Source organism: Piliocolobus tephrosceles, chromosome 2 (assembly GCF_002776525.5).
Source record: "Piliocolobus tephrosceles isolate RC106 chromosome 2, ASM277652v3, whole genome shotgun sequence".
NCBI classification, from domain to species: Eukaryota; Metazoa; Chordata; class Mammalia; order Primates; family Cercopithecidae; genus Piliocolobus; species Piliocolobus tephrosceles.
The window spans coordinates 78,014,344-78,033,089 of NC_045435.1; the positions used below are offsets into that span (position 1 = coordinate 78,014,344).

At 42.6% G+C, this 18,746-nt stretch overlaps 1 protein-coding gene across 10 annotated transcripts in view; it reads right to left on the bottom strand.

Annotated features, from left to right (window-relative positions):
- Window positions 1-18,746, bottom strand: part of PXK (PX domain containing serine/threonine kinase like) — a 100,824-nt gene that overhangs the window by 29,774 nt on the left and 52,304 nt on the right. For 9 of the 10 annotated variants that reach the window (XM_023200695.2, XM_023200716.2, XM_023200711.2 and 6 more), the window contains exons 4-11: window positions 17,296-17,482; window positions 9,106-9,183; window positions 8,545-8,618; window positions 7,602-7,676; window positions 4,190-4,294; window positions 3,533-3,634; window positions 1,475-1,636; window positions 954-1,071 (exon numbers count right to left, since the gene is read on the bottom strand). In XM_023200695.2, the coding sequence (XP_023056463.2) occupies window positions 954-1,071; window positions 1,475-1,636; window positions 3,533-3,634; window positions 4,190-4,294; window positions 7,602-7,676; window positions 8,545-8,618; window positions 9,106-9,183; window positions 17,296-17,482 (901 nt within the window). The remainder of the gene's footprint in view (window positions 1-953; window positions 1,072-1,474; window positions 1,637-3,532; window positions 3,635-4,189; window positions 4,295-7,601; window positions 7,677-8,544; window positions 8,619-9,105; window positions 9,184-17,295; window positions 17,483-18,746) is intronic. The other variant, XM_023200744.2, reaches the window with a different exon arrangement.

The following is an 18,746-nucleotide window of genomic DNA, read 5'->3' on the forward strand; positions in this document are numbered from 1 at the left end:
CTCCAGCTGTGAGTGCCAGCCTGGCTGTGGAGGGGTTGAAAGGGTCCTGGATGAGTCTCTACCAGTTCCTGCATCCCTCCTTCCTAAAGGTGCTCTCACTTGTCCTCCAGCTCCCCTCGGCCCCCTGCAGGAAATGCTGTAAGAGCTCCTGGATCCAATTTGTCTGGGTGTCTGCATTCCTGCCTGCCTGCCCTAGGTCTGGGCCTGCTAGGCTCTTATCTACTAGGCTTCTGGTCTATGGCTTGCTTGTTTTGTTTTGTTTTTGTTTGAGGCAGAGTCGTGCTGTGTCGCCCAGGCTGGAATGCACTGGCGCAATCTCGGCTCACTGCAACCTCCATCTCTCAAGAGGCGGGTTCAAGCAATTCTCGTGCCTCAGTCTCCCAAAAAGCTGGGATTACAGGCATACACCTCCATGCCCAACTAATTTTTGTATTTTTAGTAGAGATGGGATTTCATTATGTTGGCCAGGCTGGTCTCGAACTCCTGACCTCATGTGATCCACCCGCCTCAGCCTTCCAAAGTGCTGGGATTACAGGTGTGAGCCACCATGCCTGGCCTCTCTTGTTTCTTACAAGTCTCACTTCAGTCTTGATCTGATGTCTGACGCCTGCCTGAGTCCTCGAAACTGGCTTCAAGTTGCCTGGCTCTGGCTTCTGCATCACACTCATACAGGCCATACTTCTCTTTACATTCTCCTGCTTCCAAAGCTCTAAAGCATTTTACGAAAACTTCCCAGAAATTTCAGATAGCCTGACAAATGGACATGCCACCTGAATTTTCACAGAAGTGCATTTAAATAAACTACTCAAATTTGGTCTACTTTTAAATTGGGTAAGAATTTCTGGCTGTGGAGGACAGCAACTTCCTCTGGGTCTTTCCTGGACTCTGAAAAGGCGATGAGTGGCTCTGCACACTACCAGGGCCCAGAAGACACTTCCCAACCCCATACTGACCCACAGCCATGGACGGGGCAGGAGGGAAGGAGTCCACAGGCACCAAGTCTGGCGGTCGTCCATAAGTCATTTCATACAGTAAGTGGCCAAAGCAGTGAACATCCACACTTTCCAATGTCTGTGGAAGAAACAGCAGCAGTGTCTTCACCCTTCACTTTGGCTTTGTGGACCCCCATGCTCCTGCCCCAAGCCTCCTCAGAGAAACAAAGCCCAGGGACAGCCCTGCTCCTCACTGGTAATGTAAATACAACTCCAAAGCCTTTTGTAAAACCTCATGAGGTATCCCAAAGGTCTTGGTCCGACCCTCCACAGTTTTCCAATCAGTGTGTCCACCTCCCTCCTTACCCAACCGCCATTTCAACTCAGCCTCCCAGAGATACAGCAATGCTCTGAGGGCTGATGGGCAAGGCCTGTCCCAACTGTACCTTTCACTACTTGGTGCCTATTTCCTACATGAGCAGATCATGGGGATAACTGACACCTAAAACTGAACCTGCTATTTCAATACTTTAGCAACTTACGTTGATTTTCCTGAATTGTGAAAAATAAGATCGGTAGAAGGAAGGCAGGCCCAATAAGGAATTCTCAAGGTCTAGCAGCCGGCAAGTGTCCCCATCGAGCATCACGTTGGAGGCATGAAGATGCCCATAAGGGAATCCTTTGTCATGAAGAAACTTCAGTACCTATTAAAGCATATGGGAAAGTTACAATTTCCCCCCAACTCATTCAGATATAAGACAAGTTAAACTTTGTTTTTTAGTCAATATATTTTGAAGCAAAACCAAACAGGTCACTGGGAAGATTCCTGAAGAAAAATGGCACCTCTACCCATTTGTTTGGAAAAGGAAGTGAAGCTGGATACTTTCCAGTTTTGAGGCTGTGAGATGCTACATCAGTTCTTTCTTTCCCCAAAAGAATAGAGAACCAGCCTGCATATGCTTGGAATTAATAACTCTGACGCCAAAAGGCTCTGCTTTAAGCACTTTCTGATTCCAATCGGCCAGCTCTCTTCAGGGCAAAGTCTTAATCCTCCTGCATAGATGAGTGAGGCTATCATATAAGTGCTTCTGTCAGTAATTCAGAAAAAGGGGTTGAATTAGAAAACATCTCTAGTTCAGTCTCTCCTCCAAATATATTTAGCTGTTTATTAATAGGAACACACAACAGGATCCCAGAAAAAGCAGTAAATCTTTCAGCTGCCATGTAAATAATCAGTGGCTTACACAGTAAGAGAGATGCCTAGATATAGCCCTGCAATGTCCTGGTGAACTAGAGCAGTGATAGCCAAGTGGGGTGCCCAGAGTAATTCACTAAGGACTAGAAGAAAATATTACAACTCGCCGGGCGCCGTGGCTCAAGCCTGTAATCCCAGCACTTTGGGAGGCCGAGATGGGCGGATCACGAGGTCAGGAGATCGAGACCGTCTTGGCTAACACGGTGAAACCCCATCTCTACTAAAAAAATACAAAAAATTAGCCGGGCGAGGTGACGGGCGCCTGTAGTCCCAGCTACTCGGGAGGCTGAGGCGAGAGAATGGCGTAAACCCAGGAGGCGGAGCTTGCAGTGAGCTGAGATCCGGCCACTGCACTCCAGCCTAGGCGACAGAGCGAGACTCCGTCTCAAAAAAAAAAAAAAAATTACAACTTTTCTTCCTAGTTGTTTGTAAAAATATTATTTTTTTAACTTATAATATACAAAATATATTATTAGTATGCTCTCTCCATCCAAAAAATATATATATATACACACATACACATACATGTATGTGTGTAGTAGTACACGCATATAATTTATAGTTAAATAGACATAACATTGGGATATTAAATTGGTTATTACTGATAAGGTTGCATAATCCCAGAAGCTTGGAGAATACTGATCTACAGGGTGATGTTGAAAAGGCTTCTTACTGTTGGTTATACTTCTGCAAGGGAGCCATATGGCTATGTATATGACATAACAAAATAAAAAAATCTTGGCACAGGGATAAAAAGCAACCAAAGATAATATAAAAGTTGGTATCAGGCCGGGCGCGGTGGCTCACGCCTGTAATCCCAGCACTTTGGGAGGCTGAGGCGGGTGGATCACAAGGTCAGGAGATCGAGACCATCCTGGCTAACATGGTGAAACCCCGTCTCTGCTAAAAATACAAAAAATTAGCCGGGCGCGGTGGCGGGCACCTGTGGTCCCAGCTACTCGGGAGGCTGAGGCAGGAGAATGGTGTGGGCCCGGGAGGCGGAGCTTGCAGTGAGCCGAGATCACGCCACTGCACTCCAGCCTAGGCAACAGAGCAAGACTCTGTCTCAAAAAAAAAAAAAAAAAAAAGTTGGTATCCACACAGTAAAGTTCTTAAAACTCAGACACTAAATTGCAACAGCTAAAGCTTTAAGAATTTTGTAGACCTAAGTGACTGTTGCCTTAGTCTCAAATATTTGCTTGTTGAGGCAAAATATGACAATGCAATCAGTTTATAAGTAATCAGACAACTTAAGTGATTTTGGATATGACTTAAGAACTTTTCCAGGTGAATAATGCAATTTTGGATGAAATTTGAATGCAACTTAAACAAAAGTACCTCTTACCTCTAATATTTGCCGTCCATATGTTTTTATTTGCTGGAGTTCCAGGCCCTGAATCTTCTTAGGGTTGCAGTACTTCTTTAGAAACGGGTCTTTTGGTTTTGACTTTGGAAAAGAACAAAGAACACATAAGAAAGCAGCAGAGGGGCCAATATCTGCACACGGACTCCCTGACCAGGCAGGATTCTACAGAAGCTAGGGGTACCAGAGATGGCCAGCTGCAAGATGTGAGTTTTTAAAATACAACAGTCTGTGTTGTTGATAGAAAGAGGCTGACCCGGATTCCATCCCTTCTCTAGCCCAGTGAAGATGTGCCTGGTCTTACCCGTAGCAGACCCCAAAGTCTTGCATATTGTTCGAATTCTTCAGTACTGCTTTGTTAAGTGCAAAACACAAACTTAAAAACTGACCTAAGACAGCAGCTTGCAATGTAATGGACATAATTATTAAATGTTCAACCTTTCCTCATGTGGGAAAAGGAATGCTCTTTAACCAAACTAGGTAGAGTTTTTATTGCATGAATAAAAATAAATTCCAAATAAAATCGAAACTAACATCAAATCCTCAGGGCCTAGCCTCTGGAGTCTTAGAGACTAAGTATCAATAATAGGTTCTCCAGGAACTTGAGAATTCCTTATGACCATGAACTTGCACAGGTACCTTGTAGATCAGATCCTTCAACGTTCCCTTTTCATTAAACATCCTAATTAGCAACGCTGAGGATTCATTAGCTGTGGCAAAGGTAACTCGATAGATGTAAGGGTGCTGTCAAAACAAAAAAGAAATTCACATTGATTTGTATCAGGATCTAGGTCCTTCTAAATCCAGAATCTGGTTATGCAGAGTCAAGTATTACTGTGGTGGTGCAGTTGTATATGAGTGTAGTGATATTCCCTGAACACATGGCATTTTCAAGTCATTCAGTGACCAGCTAGTTCCTCCTTCTTCAGATGGAGGAAGGGACATAAACTGTAGGAACAAAGGAAAACAGGAAACAGATAATGGATGTGGTAAACTCTACAAGTGAAGGGGTCCTGTTTGGTGTGTGCACTCTCAGGCAAAAGTGTGGTGGAAGACAGGCAATGTCCAAGTTTTGAGGATAACAGTGTTAATATCCTGTCTCTGTAAGTCAGTAAAGAATACAGCCAAATCTCAGAACTGCCAAATGGGGACCAGGATCAACGTGTCTTTGTTCACAGCTTTGCCTAACATTCCAAATGCACTGCTGTTTGGGTGCCAAGCCAAGAAGCATGATAGCCAGAAAACAGGCAAAAGTAGCATCTTCTGGAATCTCAGCCCTTTCCACAGTAGCTGGCATGAATCTTCTTACCCTTCTATAGAATTTTGCAACATAAAGATTCACAGTGTCCTCAGATGAGGAAACTGACATTAAGCAACTAGGGTGGAGAAAAGACAAATTATTTAATGTGTGAAAGGAAAGTGCCTTTTCCCTGGAATTCTGGTTACATGAAACAAACTGGGTCCAGACAAGTATTACAATGCTCATTAGCTCAAAGGAGTATCATGAAAATTTAAATCCATGGGAGCTGAGCTATGCAGGGATTTTGGAGGCTGGCATGCAGTAGGTTGGGGGGTAGAAAGGTATACCCAGGAAAATATAGTAATTGATCATGAAGTTCTCCTGATTATCACATCAGAATGGTTGCTGCTGACTTTTTAACAGCTTTGTTGAGATATAATTCACATGCCATTACTATTCACACATTTGAACTGTACAAGTCAATGATTTTCAGTATATTCAGTTATGCAACTATCATACAATCTAATTATAGAACATTTTCAACACCCCAAAAAGAAACACAATGGGTAGAATAAAAATCCTTGAGTACATACTCATACAAATTTTTTAAACAGGGAGAAGAGAAGCACTTTAGAGTAGAATGCCAACTAATAAATAAATACAGAAGAAATAATACAGTTAGAAAATCACATTAAATGCTAAAATGCTAGTGAGCTTGATAAAGAACAGAATATGTAGTCTCACAATATCTCCTTACACACTAGTTATTAATTATAGGTATTTATCTTAAGAAATTAAGGATGGGTATAATGTGTAGCAAAAATTGTTCACTATGGCTTTTTTTTTAAAAAAAAAATAAGAGCAAAAAGCTGGAGGTGATCTAAATGTGAGTAAACTAAGGTATACCCAATGATAATTCTATACAGCCCATAATAATGATGCTATATTTATTGACAACCAAAGATGCTCACGGTTTGACAACTAAAGGTGCTCATGGTACACCATTAATGAAAAAAAATCAGGTTTTAAAGCACTACATATATAATTTACTTTTTTTATCACAAAAATTCTTAAAAAGTAACAACTGAACATTTTGGTTCTGTCAGGCCTCTGAGCCCAAGCCAAGCCAAGCTATCACATCCCCTGTGACTTGCACGTATAAGCCCAGATGGCCTGAAGTAACTGAAGAATCACAAAAGAAGTGCAAATGCCCTGCCCCGCCTTAACTGATGACATTCCACCACAAAAGAAGTGAAAATGGCCGGTCCTTGCCTTAAGCAAGGATATTATCTTGTGAAATTCCTTTTCCTGGCTTATCCCAGCTCAAAAAGCTCCCCAACTGAGCACCTTGTGACCCCCACTCCTGCCCGCCAGAGAACCCCCCTTTGACTGTAATTTTCCTTTACCTACCCAAATCCTATAAAACGGCCCCACCCTTATCTCCCTTCGCTGACTCTCTTTTCAGACTCAGCCCGCCTGCACCCAGGTGAAATAAACAGCCATGTTGCTCACACAAAGCCTGTTTGGTGGTCTCTTCACACGGACGCGCATGACAGGTTCACACTTCTGGTTGATTGGGGTTACAGGTAAGTTTTATTTTCTTGTTTTTGCTTATCTGTCTTCTGACTTTGCTACAATTAATAAGAACCATTTATGTGTGCTATCTTTTTTAAAAGAAGCACATCTAGTAAAAATAAATTTAGGGCCAGGTGCTGTAGCTCACACCTGTAATCCCAGCACTTTGGGAGGCTGAGGCAGGCAGATCATGAGGTCAGGAGTTCGAGACCAGCCTGGCCAACATGGTGACACCCTGTCTCTACTAAAAATACAAAAATTAGCTGGGTGTGGTGGCACGCGCCTGTAATCCCAGCTACTCAGGAGGCTGAGGCAGGAGAATTGCTTGAACCCAGGAGATGGAGGTTGTAGTGAGCTGAGACTGCACCGCACTCCAGCCTGGGTGATAGAGAGAGACTCCATCTTGAAAAAAAAAAAAAAAAGAAATTTAGAACTAGCTCCTGACAGCCTGTGTCACACAACCAATCAAGCTCTAAGACCAAAGCGTCTTTTGGCTTCACATTGCACCTCATTAATAGCTTGGTTTTGCTAGCTTGACAAGACACTATATGGCCAAAAACAAACTTGCCAAACCAAGTGCACAAGTCAGCGTAATTGTGTTCAGTTCGCTAGTGATTCATTCCAGGGAACTACATCTTCATGCAGACAAGATAAAGAATGTCAATGTTAACTCAATTTCCTGGCCAGATTAGTCTTTGCTGAAGACATTCTGCACATATTTTGAAATATATCATTGTGGTTCTTTGCACTGAAGGCCCTGGATTAGAGCTGTGTAATAGCATAAATAATACTGTGTATTCCTAAAGGTCAACTGGTTAGCCTGTGAGGGTAGCAACTCAGATAGAAAAATGGTGATTTTGCCTTTTCTTCACCCAGCTTATCTAAATCCTCATTAGTTCTGTTTTCTCAGGCCAGGAAGAGTATCTTTCAGTTCCACTGATATAAACACCTTCACCAAGAACAAGAGGCTGGGAGAAGCGGCTGCTTCCCTACTCTGATCTTTGTTTAAAATACAAAGTCTATATTTAAATTACTACATTTCATGGGTTGTGTAGATGTCATGAATGCCATTTCAAATGGCCTACGATCTATGAGATTAGCCCTATACAATTTCAGTCTGAACTGAAATCCACTGTATTTCCCCATTCACTTTTCCAGCTCTTCTGTCCATGTTCACCCAGAAAAAATACTGTGACTCTGTCATCAGCACTGAGAATACTAGAAAGATATACTCACCAAACAGGAAGGCAGAAGTTTGATTAGACACTGAAAATCTTTATCTGACAAATACTTGTCTGGGCCAAGGTCAGCCTGAAAACATGAAAAGGATTATCAGGGTACTGCTTTGGTCGCCAAAAGAAAAATTCCTTGTCTTTCTCTTTAATTTTATTATCCAAAATATGACTGGAAACCAAAGATGAAAACCACAATAAGTCTGGCTGCCTCAAGACCTTTCTGGAAAAGCAGTGTATAAAAAATACTAGACTTAACTGTCATCTTATCTAATTCCATTAACCAAATGTATCACTAAAACTCTCAAAGTCAAAGAGATAAAGTAATGACCCAAGTCATTTTTTTTTTCTGGAAGTAAACTCCAAAACTGTAAACCCTAAAGAGATTCCAGAATTATTTTAAACTGTTCCTATTTCTTTCCAAATGTTTACTAGTTGACCAAATATAATAGAATTTATATAACCAAATGCACAGGAAAACGATTTAAAATGACTTTTCCTTGAAAAGGACCAAGGAAGCCTTTACATGATCACTTTTTTTTTTTTTTTTTTTTTTGAGACGGAGTCTTGCTCCGTCACCCAGGCTGGAGTGAGGTGGCCAGATCTCAGTTCACTGCAAGCTCCGCCTCCCGGGTTTACGCCATTCTCCTGCCTCAGTCTCCCGAGTAGCTGGGACTACAGGCGCCCACCACCTAGCCCGGCTAGTTTTTTGTATTTTTTAGTAGAGACGGGGTTTCACCGGGTTAGCCAGGATGGTCTCGATCTCCTGACCTTGTGATCCGCCCATCTCGGCCTCCCAAAGTGTTGGGATTACAGGCTTGAGCCACCACGCCCGGCCTACATGATCACTTAAGAGCACAGTACAATTTTGTAATTACCTTGCCAAATCTGCTTTCATTAACCTATCTAAAGTCACTGAATGAGACTGAAGCAAAAAGCTAGCTTACCCAGCTTAACACTAGCCGTTCCTTTGGCTGATTTTTAATCTTCATCAAGAAATATTTCTTCCTTATTCTCCAACCTGAAATAAAAGCAAAAACGTGCTTAGAGCTGCACAATTTTTGCAAAAATTGATATGTTTCACTGACTAAGTAATCAAGAAAAATTAAGTTTGGCAATATTATTCGCAGTTACATAGGCACAAGTAAAAGAACCATTTAATAACATTGACATAGTAAAGGCTATACTTAAAAAGAAACGGTAAATGAAGAAAATTTTCATGGAAATGGCAGGAAAATAGCACTTCAGTTTAGATTTAGTGAAAAAAATAGATGAAGAAGGAATGGTGTTTCTGAAAGTTATTACCCTCCAAATCCTTTGATGAGGCTTTAACCAAGGTTCATTAAGTATTAAAGGTTAACAGCTGTATCCTCAAGCAGTTGGGATGCAAAAAGAAAAAGAAGTCACCTGCATTTAAGCATGTTCTTGGGATACGTATCAGAAGGCATGACTAAGGATTCACTTCTGTGATCTGTCTTTTTAACAGAATGAGCGTGCCAATGTCTCACCTATGTCTTTCAAAGGTTCCACCACCTCCCACTTTGGCTCTGATCGGAAGAACATGGAAACCTGTTGTAAGGCAATCTCTGCAAAGACATTTTAGAAACCCATTAGTCAGACATATCAGGAAAGGGCCATATGCTGAAGATGTTATTCTTGTAAATGAAATCCTTATAGTCTATAACCTTTTTAAAAAATGTAATTACCAATAAATAAATAAAATAAACACAAACTAAATGCAATGTGGGATTCTAGATTGGACCCTGGAATAGAAAAAGTACATTAGCAGAAAAACTGGTAAAATCTGAATAAAGCCCATTGTTAATAGTAACATTACTAATATTCACTTCTAGTTTTGATAAATGTGCCATGGTTATATAAAATATTAACATTAGGAGAAACTGGGTGAGAAGTATATGGCAATTTTCTGTACTATCACTGCAACTTCTTTTGTTTAGTTCTGTTTGTTTTTTGAGATAGGGTCTCACTCTGTTGCCCAGGCTGGAACGCAGTGGCACGGTCATGGCTCACTGCAACCTTAACCTCCTGGGCTCAGGTGATCCTCCCACCTCAGCCTCCCGAATAGCTGGGACTACAAGCATGGGCCATCACCCCTGGCTAAATTGTTTTTTGTTTTTTTTGAGGCGGAGTTTCACTCTTGTTGCCCAGGCTGGAGTGCAATGGTGAGATCTCGGCTCACTGCAACCTCCACCTCCTGGGTTCAAGCAATTCTCCTGCCTCAGTCTCCCGAGTAGTTAAGATTACAGGCATGCGCCACCATGCCCGGCTAATTTTGTATTTTTAGTAGAGATGTGGGTTTCTCCATGTTGGTCAGGCTGGTCTCGAACTCCCGATCTCAGGTGATCCGCCTGCCTCAGCCTCTCAAAGTGCTGGGATTACGGGTGTAAGCCACCACGCCTGCCCGAGGCCTGGCTAATTTCTGGTGTGTGGGGTTTTTTTTGTTTTGTTTTGTTTTTTAGTGATAAGGTATTTGCCATCTCACCCAGGCTGGTCTCAAACTCTTGGCTTAAGAAAGCCACCCATCTCGACCTCCCAAAGTACTGGGAATACAAACATGAACCACTGCACCAGCCCACTGCAATTTCTATGTAAATCTAAAATTATTCAAAATGTAAAGTTTATTTTAAAAATTATTAATGTGAAAATGTATATTTTTCAAAACTGGAAAATCTAAAATATGTAATCTAGCTGGTCTAAGCCAAGAATTCAATATATGCACCAGACCACAGCCCAAGCCCAAAACTCAAAACATGTTCTAAAGTCAGCTGGGAACAGTATTTAATGTTGCTCCAAGTACTATTTATCCCATCTGGAATTATAGCTTTCATCAACAAAAAAGTGATTAGCCTTAAATATATACTAGAAACAAAAGCTAGTGTACAGCAACAACATGGTTCTATTGTGGAAACTCACCAAGGGCCTGTTTACTGGGGAAAAAAAAAATCCATCCTCTTTTTGTGTTCATTTATCATGAAAATGTTTCCCCCTTTTAAGAAGAAGTTCTTTACAATTCACTGCATTAAGGAAGTGAGAAATGAGAAAGGAAGTTCTTTACAATTCACTGCATTAAGAAATTATCAAAATTTGCATTTCCTATAAAAAGCAACATCTGTAATTTGCCATTTCCCCTCATTGCAGTGAGTAAATGAAGCCACTCCAGATCCTTGAAAGCTAACAGCAATCCTCCAAACGCGCTGTGGAATTTCACTTCTGCCTAGCATTAATTACATTCCAGGCAGACTGGTGAGGCATGAGGGATTCAGTAGAAATGCTCTCCATATGTCAAAATGACCTTGTTTGGAATTCACATGTCAAGAGCTTGGCAAACAATATCATTTGGATATGTTTTATAGTACATTTTGAGTTAAGAGATCAGGGAAGAAAACAATTTACTAGCTATTTGTTTACTGACTCAGTATGTAAAGTGTCAATAGCATCAACTCAAGAAAACATGTGATGACCAAATACAAAACTGGCTCCATTCACATTTGTTCTAACTACCCCAGTGTGACAAACCATCTGGAAGATCTGGGTGCAGCAGAAACACACAGACTTTCATTATCAACACTGGGACTTTGTATCTCTTCTATAATTCATGTTAATATAAAGTGTTTTTAGTTTTTCCAAAGTAACTCGAACATAAACTTAAAAGGAAATTAAGTGAAAATCATTCACATCAACTTTGAGAAGGAGCATGAAAAATAATTCTCTAATGTGTACAATGTCATTCTAAAAGACTGACAGAGACACGGAATTCCCCACAAAATCATTATTCAGCAATATCTACTGTATGCTACTATGTGCTATACATTGTTTTAAGGAATAGGGGAAATAGCTGTGAACAGATGGAACACACTGGATTTCTTACTGATAAACTGAGGACTGTGAAATAGCCTTTTTCACTTAGGAGTTAGGGAATTGGAGAAAGGACAATTTCTTCCCACTGAACTGTGATTTACTGTCAAATAAACTGCATGACTATCACGTGCCAAATAATAATCCTCTCCTTCCCCAGACTCGGGCAACACACTTCAATCCTAAACATCTACTCCTTTGCTTAGAAGCCTTTACTGGTTCCCCACTTCCTTGCCAAATCAAGACCAAACTTATTAACCTAGTGTTCAACCAACCTCTGGCTTTAACCTACCTTTCTGGCTTTATCTCCCACAGCGTGTGGGATCTCTCTGCACACTGAGATTTGCCTACCATGGCTCCTAAACACTGGCCTGTCCCCATTCCCTCAGCATTTTCCATCTGGCCCAGACTCAGCCCAGATGTTCTGCTTCATTAGCCAGGACTCCCTCTCTCCCTCCCTCTTTCTTTCCTCTGTACACTCCCAGTGCTCTATGTGTCCCTCTCTTACAGGGTTACCCATTGAATATCCTCTATTAGGACTACTCTATTCCACCTAGACTGTATGCTGTGGTTGGAAGCGTATATCTGGGTAAAGCCAGGATATATCTTCTCAAGCTGCTCTGCCCAGAGCACTGGCCACTGCCTCTCAGCCTGGTTACCTTCTACTCACCCCTCAGGCCTCAGTGTAGGAATGACCTCTTCTGGGAAGCCTTCCTCCATCTTTAGGTGTGGATCATCCGTGCCCCCGCCCCCTTCCCCAAGGTGCTCCCTAACATTTACTCTGCCACAGCCATCACCTGTCAATCTCCCGGTGTAACTGGCATGCGGTAGGAAGTGGGGGAATTATTCTTTCCTCCTTGCTGTATACATAGCACCTGGCACACTAGATACTCAATAAGTATCTGATGAAGCAGGAACCAAGGGTTCAATCATGTTCAGCAGATGTGGAAACTCTCTCCCATTAGAACATGAAATCCGTAAGAAGGAAGGCATCTGCCCTCTAGTTCTGACACAGGAACTGACTGACACATGTGGAAAAACTGCATGCTCAGAAAGTGCTGATAAACAAACTGGAGACAGGAAATGGAGAACACAGCCTTCAAGTCCATCCTGTGCTTCCCACAGAGCTCAGTTGTACCAGGCGCCCCCATTGTGAGCAGGGAACAAACACTGACTCCTCTAGGGCTTGAGCTGGGGTTCAGACCCCCAGTCCATTACAGCAGGTTGCACTGCAGAAAGGCCTGCAACCTCACCAAATACCCCGCTGTTGTTCTAAATATAGTCCTCTTTCCCCACTCTCTCCCTTTTTATATCCTGAGTCCACTACTGTCCTACCTTTTCAAGGGATTCCTGGGGCTTTAGACCTAAAAGGTAACTTCAGCACTCCCTGGTCCATTCCCCGCTCCCCAGCCTCTTGTTTTATAGGTCAAGATGTAGGCCCACAGAGAGGAAATGCTGCTAATGACAAAGCTGGGACCAGGATACAGGCCTCTTGATTTCTGGTCCAAATGACTTTTGCATGGACATTAAAACCCCCTTACTCCAAGAGGGTATGAGGACTGAGGCGGGAAGATAGCTACAGTGCAGTGAGGCTTTTAAATAATAGAAGTACCTTGTTAAAAAGATGAATATTGTAGGCTGGGAGCAGTGGCTCATGCCTGTAACCCCAGCGCTTTGGGAGGCCGAGGTGGGCAGATCACAAGGTCAGGAGTTCGAGACCAGCCTGGCCAACATGGTGAAACCCCCATCTCTACTAAAAATACAAAAAATTAGCTGGGTGTGGTAGCAAGTGCCTGTAATCCCAGCTACTCGGGAGGCTGAGGCGGGAGAATCACTTGAACTGGGAGGCTGAGGTTGCAGTGAACCAAGACCGTGCCACAGCACTCCAGCCTGGTCAACAGAGTAAGACTCTGTCTCAAAAAAAAAAAAAAAAAAAAAAAATTGTAAGGGAGATATATGTGTGAGACAGGTTCTCAACACAAACATCTCATGACCAGGAGATACCTGTTTTCCCTTTACAACAGTTGACTGTCAATTAGACTTTCTAATTCAAATGAACACCTCACAACTCCCTCACAGAAGACCAAGGGCCTACATTTCCTTTCTGAGGATTGGCTCTTCTGGAGAAAACCTGGAAAAGAAAGAAAGTCCCAGCAGTCCCAGGCTGGGGACCCAGGTAAGAGAGGAGGAAGCTGCCAATGTCCTGAGAGCTCCTGGTTAACCATCCTCTGGGAACAGAATGCCATCACAGTCCCCCTCTAACAAGGCACCCTCACCCTCTGTCAGAGCAAGGACCAGGAAAAGTGCTCTGCTGATTCTGGCCACCACTTGAACACAGAACTCAAATCCTGCTGAAATGAAGCTGGGTGGTGACTGCAGACCATGTGGAAAATGAGAAGAGGTGGAGACATTATCCATATTAAAAGGGAAAAGTGGGCCAGGCACAGTGGCTGATGCCTGTAATCCCAGCACTTTGGGAGGCCGAGGTGGGCAGATTGTTTGAGCTTAAGAGTTCGAGACCAGCCTAGTCAACATAGCGAAACCCCCTCTCTACAAACAATTAAAAAATTAGCTGGGCATGGTGATGTGCAGTTGTAATCCCAGCTACTCAGGAGGCTAGGGTGCAAGGATCACTTGAACCCAGAAGGTAATGGGTGCACAGAGCTGGGATAGCGCCACTGCACTCCAGCCTGGGCAAGAGAGTGAGACCCTTGCTCAAAAAACAAACAGGGGGAAAGTGGCCCTGCTTAGAGAAGTGCCACAAGGTGAGAGGCATGCAGGGGATGCTTCATGGGCCATGCTGTGAATCTCAGGAATGGTCCAGTCAAGCTGGCATGGAGGTGGTGGCCTATGTTTCCTTTTCCTGAGGTGGCTGGTGCGTCAGCCTCGAGGCTAGACAAACTCTGAAATTTCATTCAAAGGAGGAAATAAACCAACATCTCTCTGAAAACAGCGTTCATCACCTATTGTTTCATTCCGGGATTATGCCCTCTGAACAGAGGCCAGCACAGGTTCTGGCAGGAGTTTCTGATGGTCTTTTTATACCCCTGCCCACATCTGCTTTGGACTCCTGATCCTCTACCATGCTGGAGGCCTGAGGGTGGGAAGGGGGAGTGGAGATCAAAGACAATAACAGCATGTGGGGCAGGTATAGAAAAAAGCAGAGAATCGACAACTGTCAGAATAGACAACCTTCTAGGAGCCACAAAGCATTTTAACTTAAACACTCAGACCAGACTAAAGTCACACAAATGTGCAATCCTGGCTAGGGCCCTCCCTCTCTGGGGGCCTTAGTTGAACTCATTTATGAAAAGAGAGGGTTAGACATGATACATCTGCCCTTTTAGTTCTGACCCCATGGGACTCAATGTACTTCTGGTGCCAGCTCCCTGAGAGCAAGGAACACATTTATTTGTGTCTGCATCCCCAACACCCAGCACACATCACATTTGTTGAACAAATGGCATCATTATACATATACTACACCTTCATGCTTGCCCTCAGGAGAACATTAGCAGGCACTCGCAGGGAATGAGGGAGATAAACTACTGAGTGGGCCTGGGTTAGAGCTGATTTGACAAGTCAGTCCAGATGGCCTGATGTCTGACAATTTTGGGAGCAATCAAGGTGAAGCATTGAGAAATGAAAGCCACAAAAGATGCTACTTTGACAGAATTCAAGCTGTCCCTAGAGCCCCAGTCCTATCTGTGCTATCTTTTCTCTTCCCTGAACAAAAAAACAAGTGGAGGCAAGAATGGAATCCTTGTAATAATTCAGTGTTCCATTTGGTAACTTATAGTAAGTGTGAGTTTGAAATAAACTTTCCTTCTCTTGGTTACACTCTAGAAAGGCGTTTTCCTTAGCCCTGCACAGCACTTCAGTTAGGAAGTGGCAGGCACATCCTAGCGCAAGGCTTCTCACGGTTTAATGTGCATGCAAATCACCTGGGGACCTTGTTAAAATCAGATCCTTGGCCGGGCGCGGTGGCTCAAGCCTGTAATCCCAGCACTTTGGGAGGCCGAGACGGGCGGATCATGAGGTCAGGAGATCGAGACCATCCTGGCTAACCCGATGAAACCCCGTCTCTACTAAAAAATACAAAAAACTAGCCGGGCTAGGTGGCGGGCGCCTGTAGTTCCAGCTACTCGGGAGGCTGAGGCAGGAGAATGGCGTAAACCCAGGAGGCGGAGCTTGCAATGAGCTGACATCTGGCCACTGCACCCCAGCCTGGGCGACAGAGCCAGACTCCGTCTCAAAAAAAAAAAAAAAAAAATCAGATCCTGATTCAGGAAGTCTGGGATGAGGACTGAATTCTGCACCTTCGACAAGCCCCGAGTGATGCCAATGCTGCTGGTCAGAGAACCACACTGTGAGTCACAAGCCTCAAAGGCTGTGGTTTTCAAACTTGGCTCCATATTGGAATCACTTGGGAAGCTTCACAGACTACAAGCTCCACCCACAGAGACTCTGATTTAATCAGCATGCACGCAGCCTGGGCATGAGAAATTTTTTTAATGCTCCCCAGGTGATTCTACTGTGGAGAAAAACTTGGTGCCTGCCAAGTAGACATCTGTTTCCCTCTCTGAAACAGGGATATTTTGGTGAATGAATGGGTAGGAATAAATAAATAAAAGTGAAATAGGAATAAAAGTGCCTCTCTCTAATTACTTCAAAAGCAATGTTTTAAAGGACTCAAATATCTGATATGGTGTATTCTCTTAGCAAGTAAATTAACAATATCCATAGTTCCACTCAGAAAGTCTCTAAAGCATGGTTTCTCTTTAATAAATCAGGTGAAACAATGGTTTCTATTGTTCTTTTCAAAGTGACAGCAGAATGTATTAAATATTTAGTTTCTCATTCTGCTGACATCAGGCTTAGGTTATTGATGCCAGCTTTGAGTGTAATCGGTATTGGAAGAGAAGCCCTTTCAACCACAGTCCCTTAGTGGCTGCCCTGATCCAGGAAAGATCTGGAAGAGAATGACCTCCTATGCTTTGCACTGAGTGGGTCTCAGGGAGCAAATAGGAAGACACAGAAAGGACCCTTCTGACTGTGTTTAAAGTAAATTCCCAGAAAAAACAGAAACACACAACATATCGTAAATACAAAAACAGAGCCAAATACAAATCAAATTAAGATTATTGTATGTACAAGGTATTGATTAGAGGTCAAAAGTAATATAAAAAATTACTGTACATGTTATTGTGGATTATTATTATTATTATTTTTAAGACGGAATCTTGCTCTGTTGCCTAGGCTAGAGTGCAGTGGCACTATCTCAGCTCACTGCAACCTCCGCCTCCCGGGTTCAAGCGATTATCCTGCCTCAGCCTCCCGAGTAGCTAGGATTATGGGCATGTGCCACCATGCCTGGCTAATTTTTGTATTTTTAGTACAGACAGGGTTTCACCATGTTGGCCAGGCTGGTCTCAAACTCCTGACCTCAGGCAATCCACCTGCCTTGTCCTCCCAAAGTGCTGGGATTACAGGCGTGAGCCATCGCGTCTGGCCTATTGTGAGTACTTACTCTCTGTTCTGTCAGGGAAGACAACAAAGGCAAGAGTATAAGCACATATACAATAATTTATCTTCCATATTTTTCTGTGCAGACTTTACAAACATTTTGGAAGTAAATTATTTTCTTCTTACACATCTACAGTAAACTACAATCAAGAAAATCTTAGTAAATTCATAATACACTATAACAGATGTATACATATCCCTATTTTGAGAAAGCGTTTCTCCCACATATGTTATCTCCAGCAAGGGACAATGCCTCTTTAGCCACGTGACCACAGCTCACAGATTCCTTTGCTTACCAGTGTAGTTTGCGGAATAGTTGTTTGGATCTAAAAACTTCTTAACCAGCTCACAATTAGACAAGATATGATTTGTGGTGATCACGTTGAGATAGTTCTGAAGACCTTTCTGCCTCTCAGCTATGAATTCACGATCCATGTTACCAATCAATTTTTTGGGAGGAAGAGGCAGACTCAAGCCTGCAATCTTTAAAAAAAAAAAAAAAAAAGTTACACTCATGTCATCCACAAATAAGAATCAATACAAAAATCTTGACCTATCACATTTCACTAAACCTAAGACAATGTAGATTTTAGATGCATCCTAATTTCAGTGATACAAAAATTGTGAAAAACTGCATTTAGAATTGATAAAATACTATATTAAGCATAGTTATTTTATTTTTGAGATGGAGTTTCACTCTGGTGCCCAGGCTGGAGTGCAGTGGTGCCGTCTTGGCTCACTGAAACCTCCGCCTCCTGGCTTGAAGAGATTCTCCTGCCTCCGCCTCCTGAGTAGCTGGGACTACAGGCATGCGACACCATGCCCAGATAATTTTTGTATTTTTAGGAGAGATGGGGTTTCACTGTGTTGGCCAGGCTGATCTCAAACTCTTGACCTCAAGTGATCCACCAGCTTCGGCCTCCCAAAGTGCTGGGATTATAGGTATGTGCCACCACACCTGGCCAAGCATAGTAATTTTAAAACTTTATTTTTTTAATGTGCTTTTATTTTTGCTAAAGTTATATAAAAACATAATTTCAAGAGTAACTCACTTTCTTAAATTATTACTGGCAGTCCCATGACACCCCTCACTCTTGCTACCAGGTGACAGAGCCATTCTCTGCTCCCCTAAGACAGCCACATTCGAGTCTCTCAGCTGATCTTTTGACAATGGGGAATGCTCATACTGTCATGGCTTGATTTTTCATTTTTAGGCATTATCTGTAGATTTCCCATTATGGAAGATGAGGATTAAGTTCTCTTTCACAATCCTGACCTCATCTCACACATCCTGTCCCTAATCCTCCTGACATCATTATAATTTTATTTGGTACAATATTCATGTTTACCTTAAGTACATAATATTCACAACTGAGCTAGAGCCATGCTTACTTTTCCTTTACAGCAGCTTGTAGTCTTTTTTTTTTTGGTTTTCTATTCAACTTGAAAGTCTCCATTCAAGCCTTCTTTCAACACACTCAGATACACAGCTGCGTCAGTTTTATCTTTTGAAGAGTACCTTCCAGAGTCCAACAATCTGCTCCAAGCAGGACTGGCGGTCCCTACACTGCTGCAAAGCTGGCATCCTGGGACCTCCTTTCATCCTCATCTTAGAGATGCTTTTGCCTTTGTTGTACTAAACCCCATTTTGTATCTCCTACCTTCCTTTTTTGTACATAATTCCCTTGTTTTTGGTAGAGTGTACCCTCTGTTGGCTTTTTTTTTTTTTTTTTTTTTTTTTTTTTTT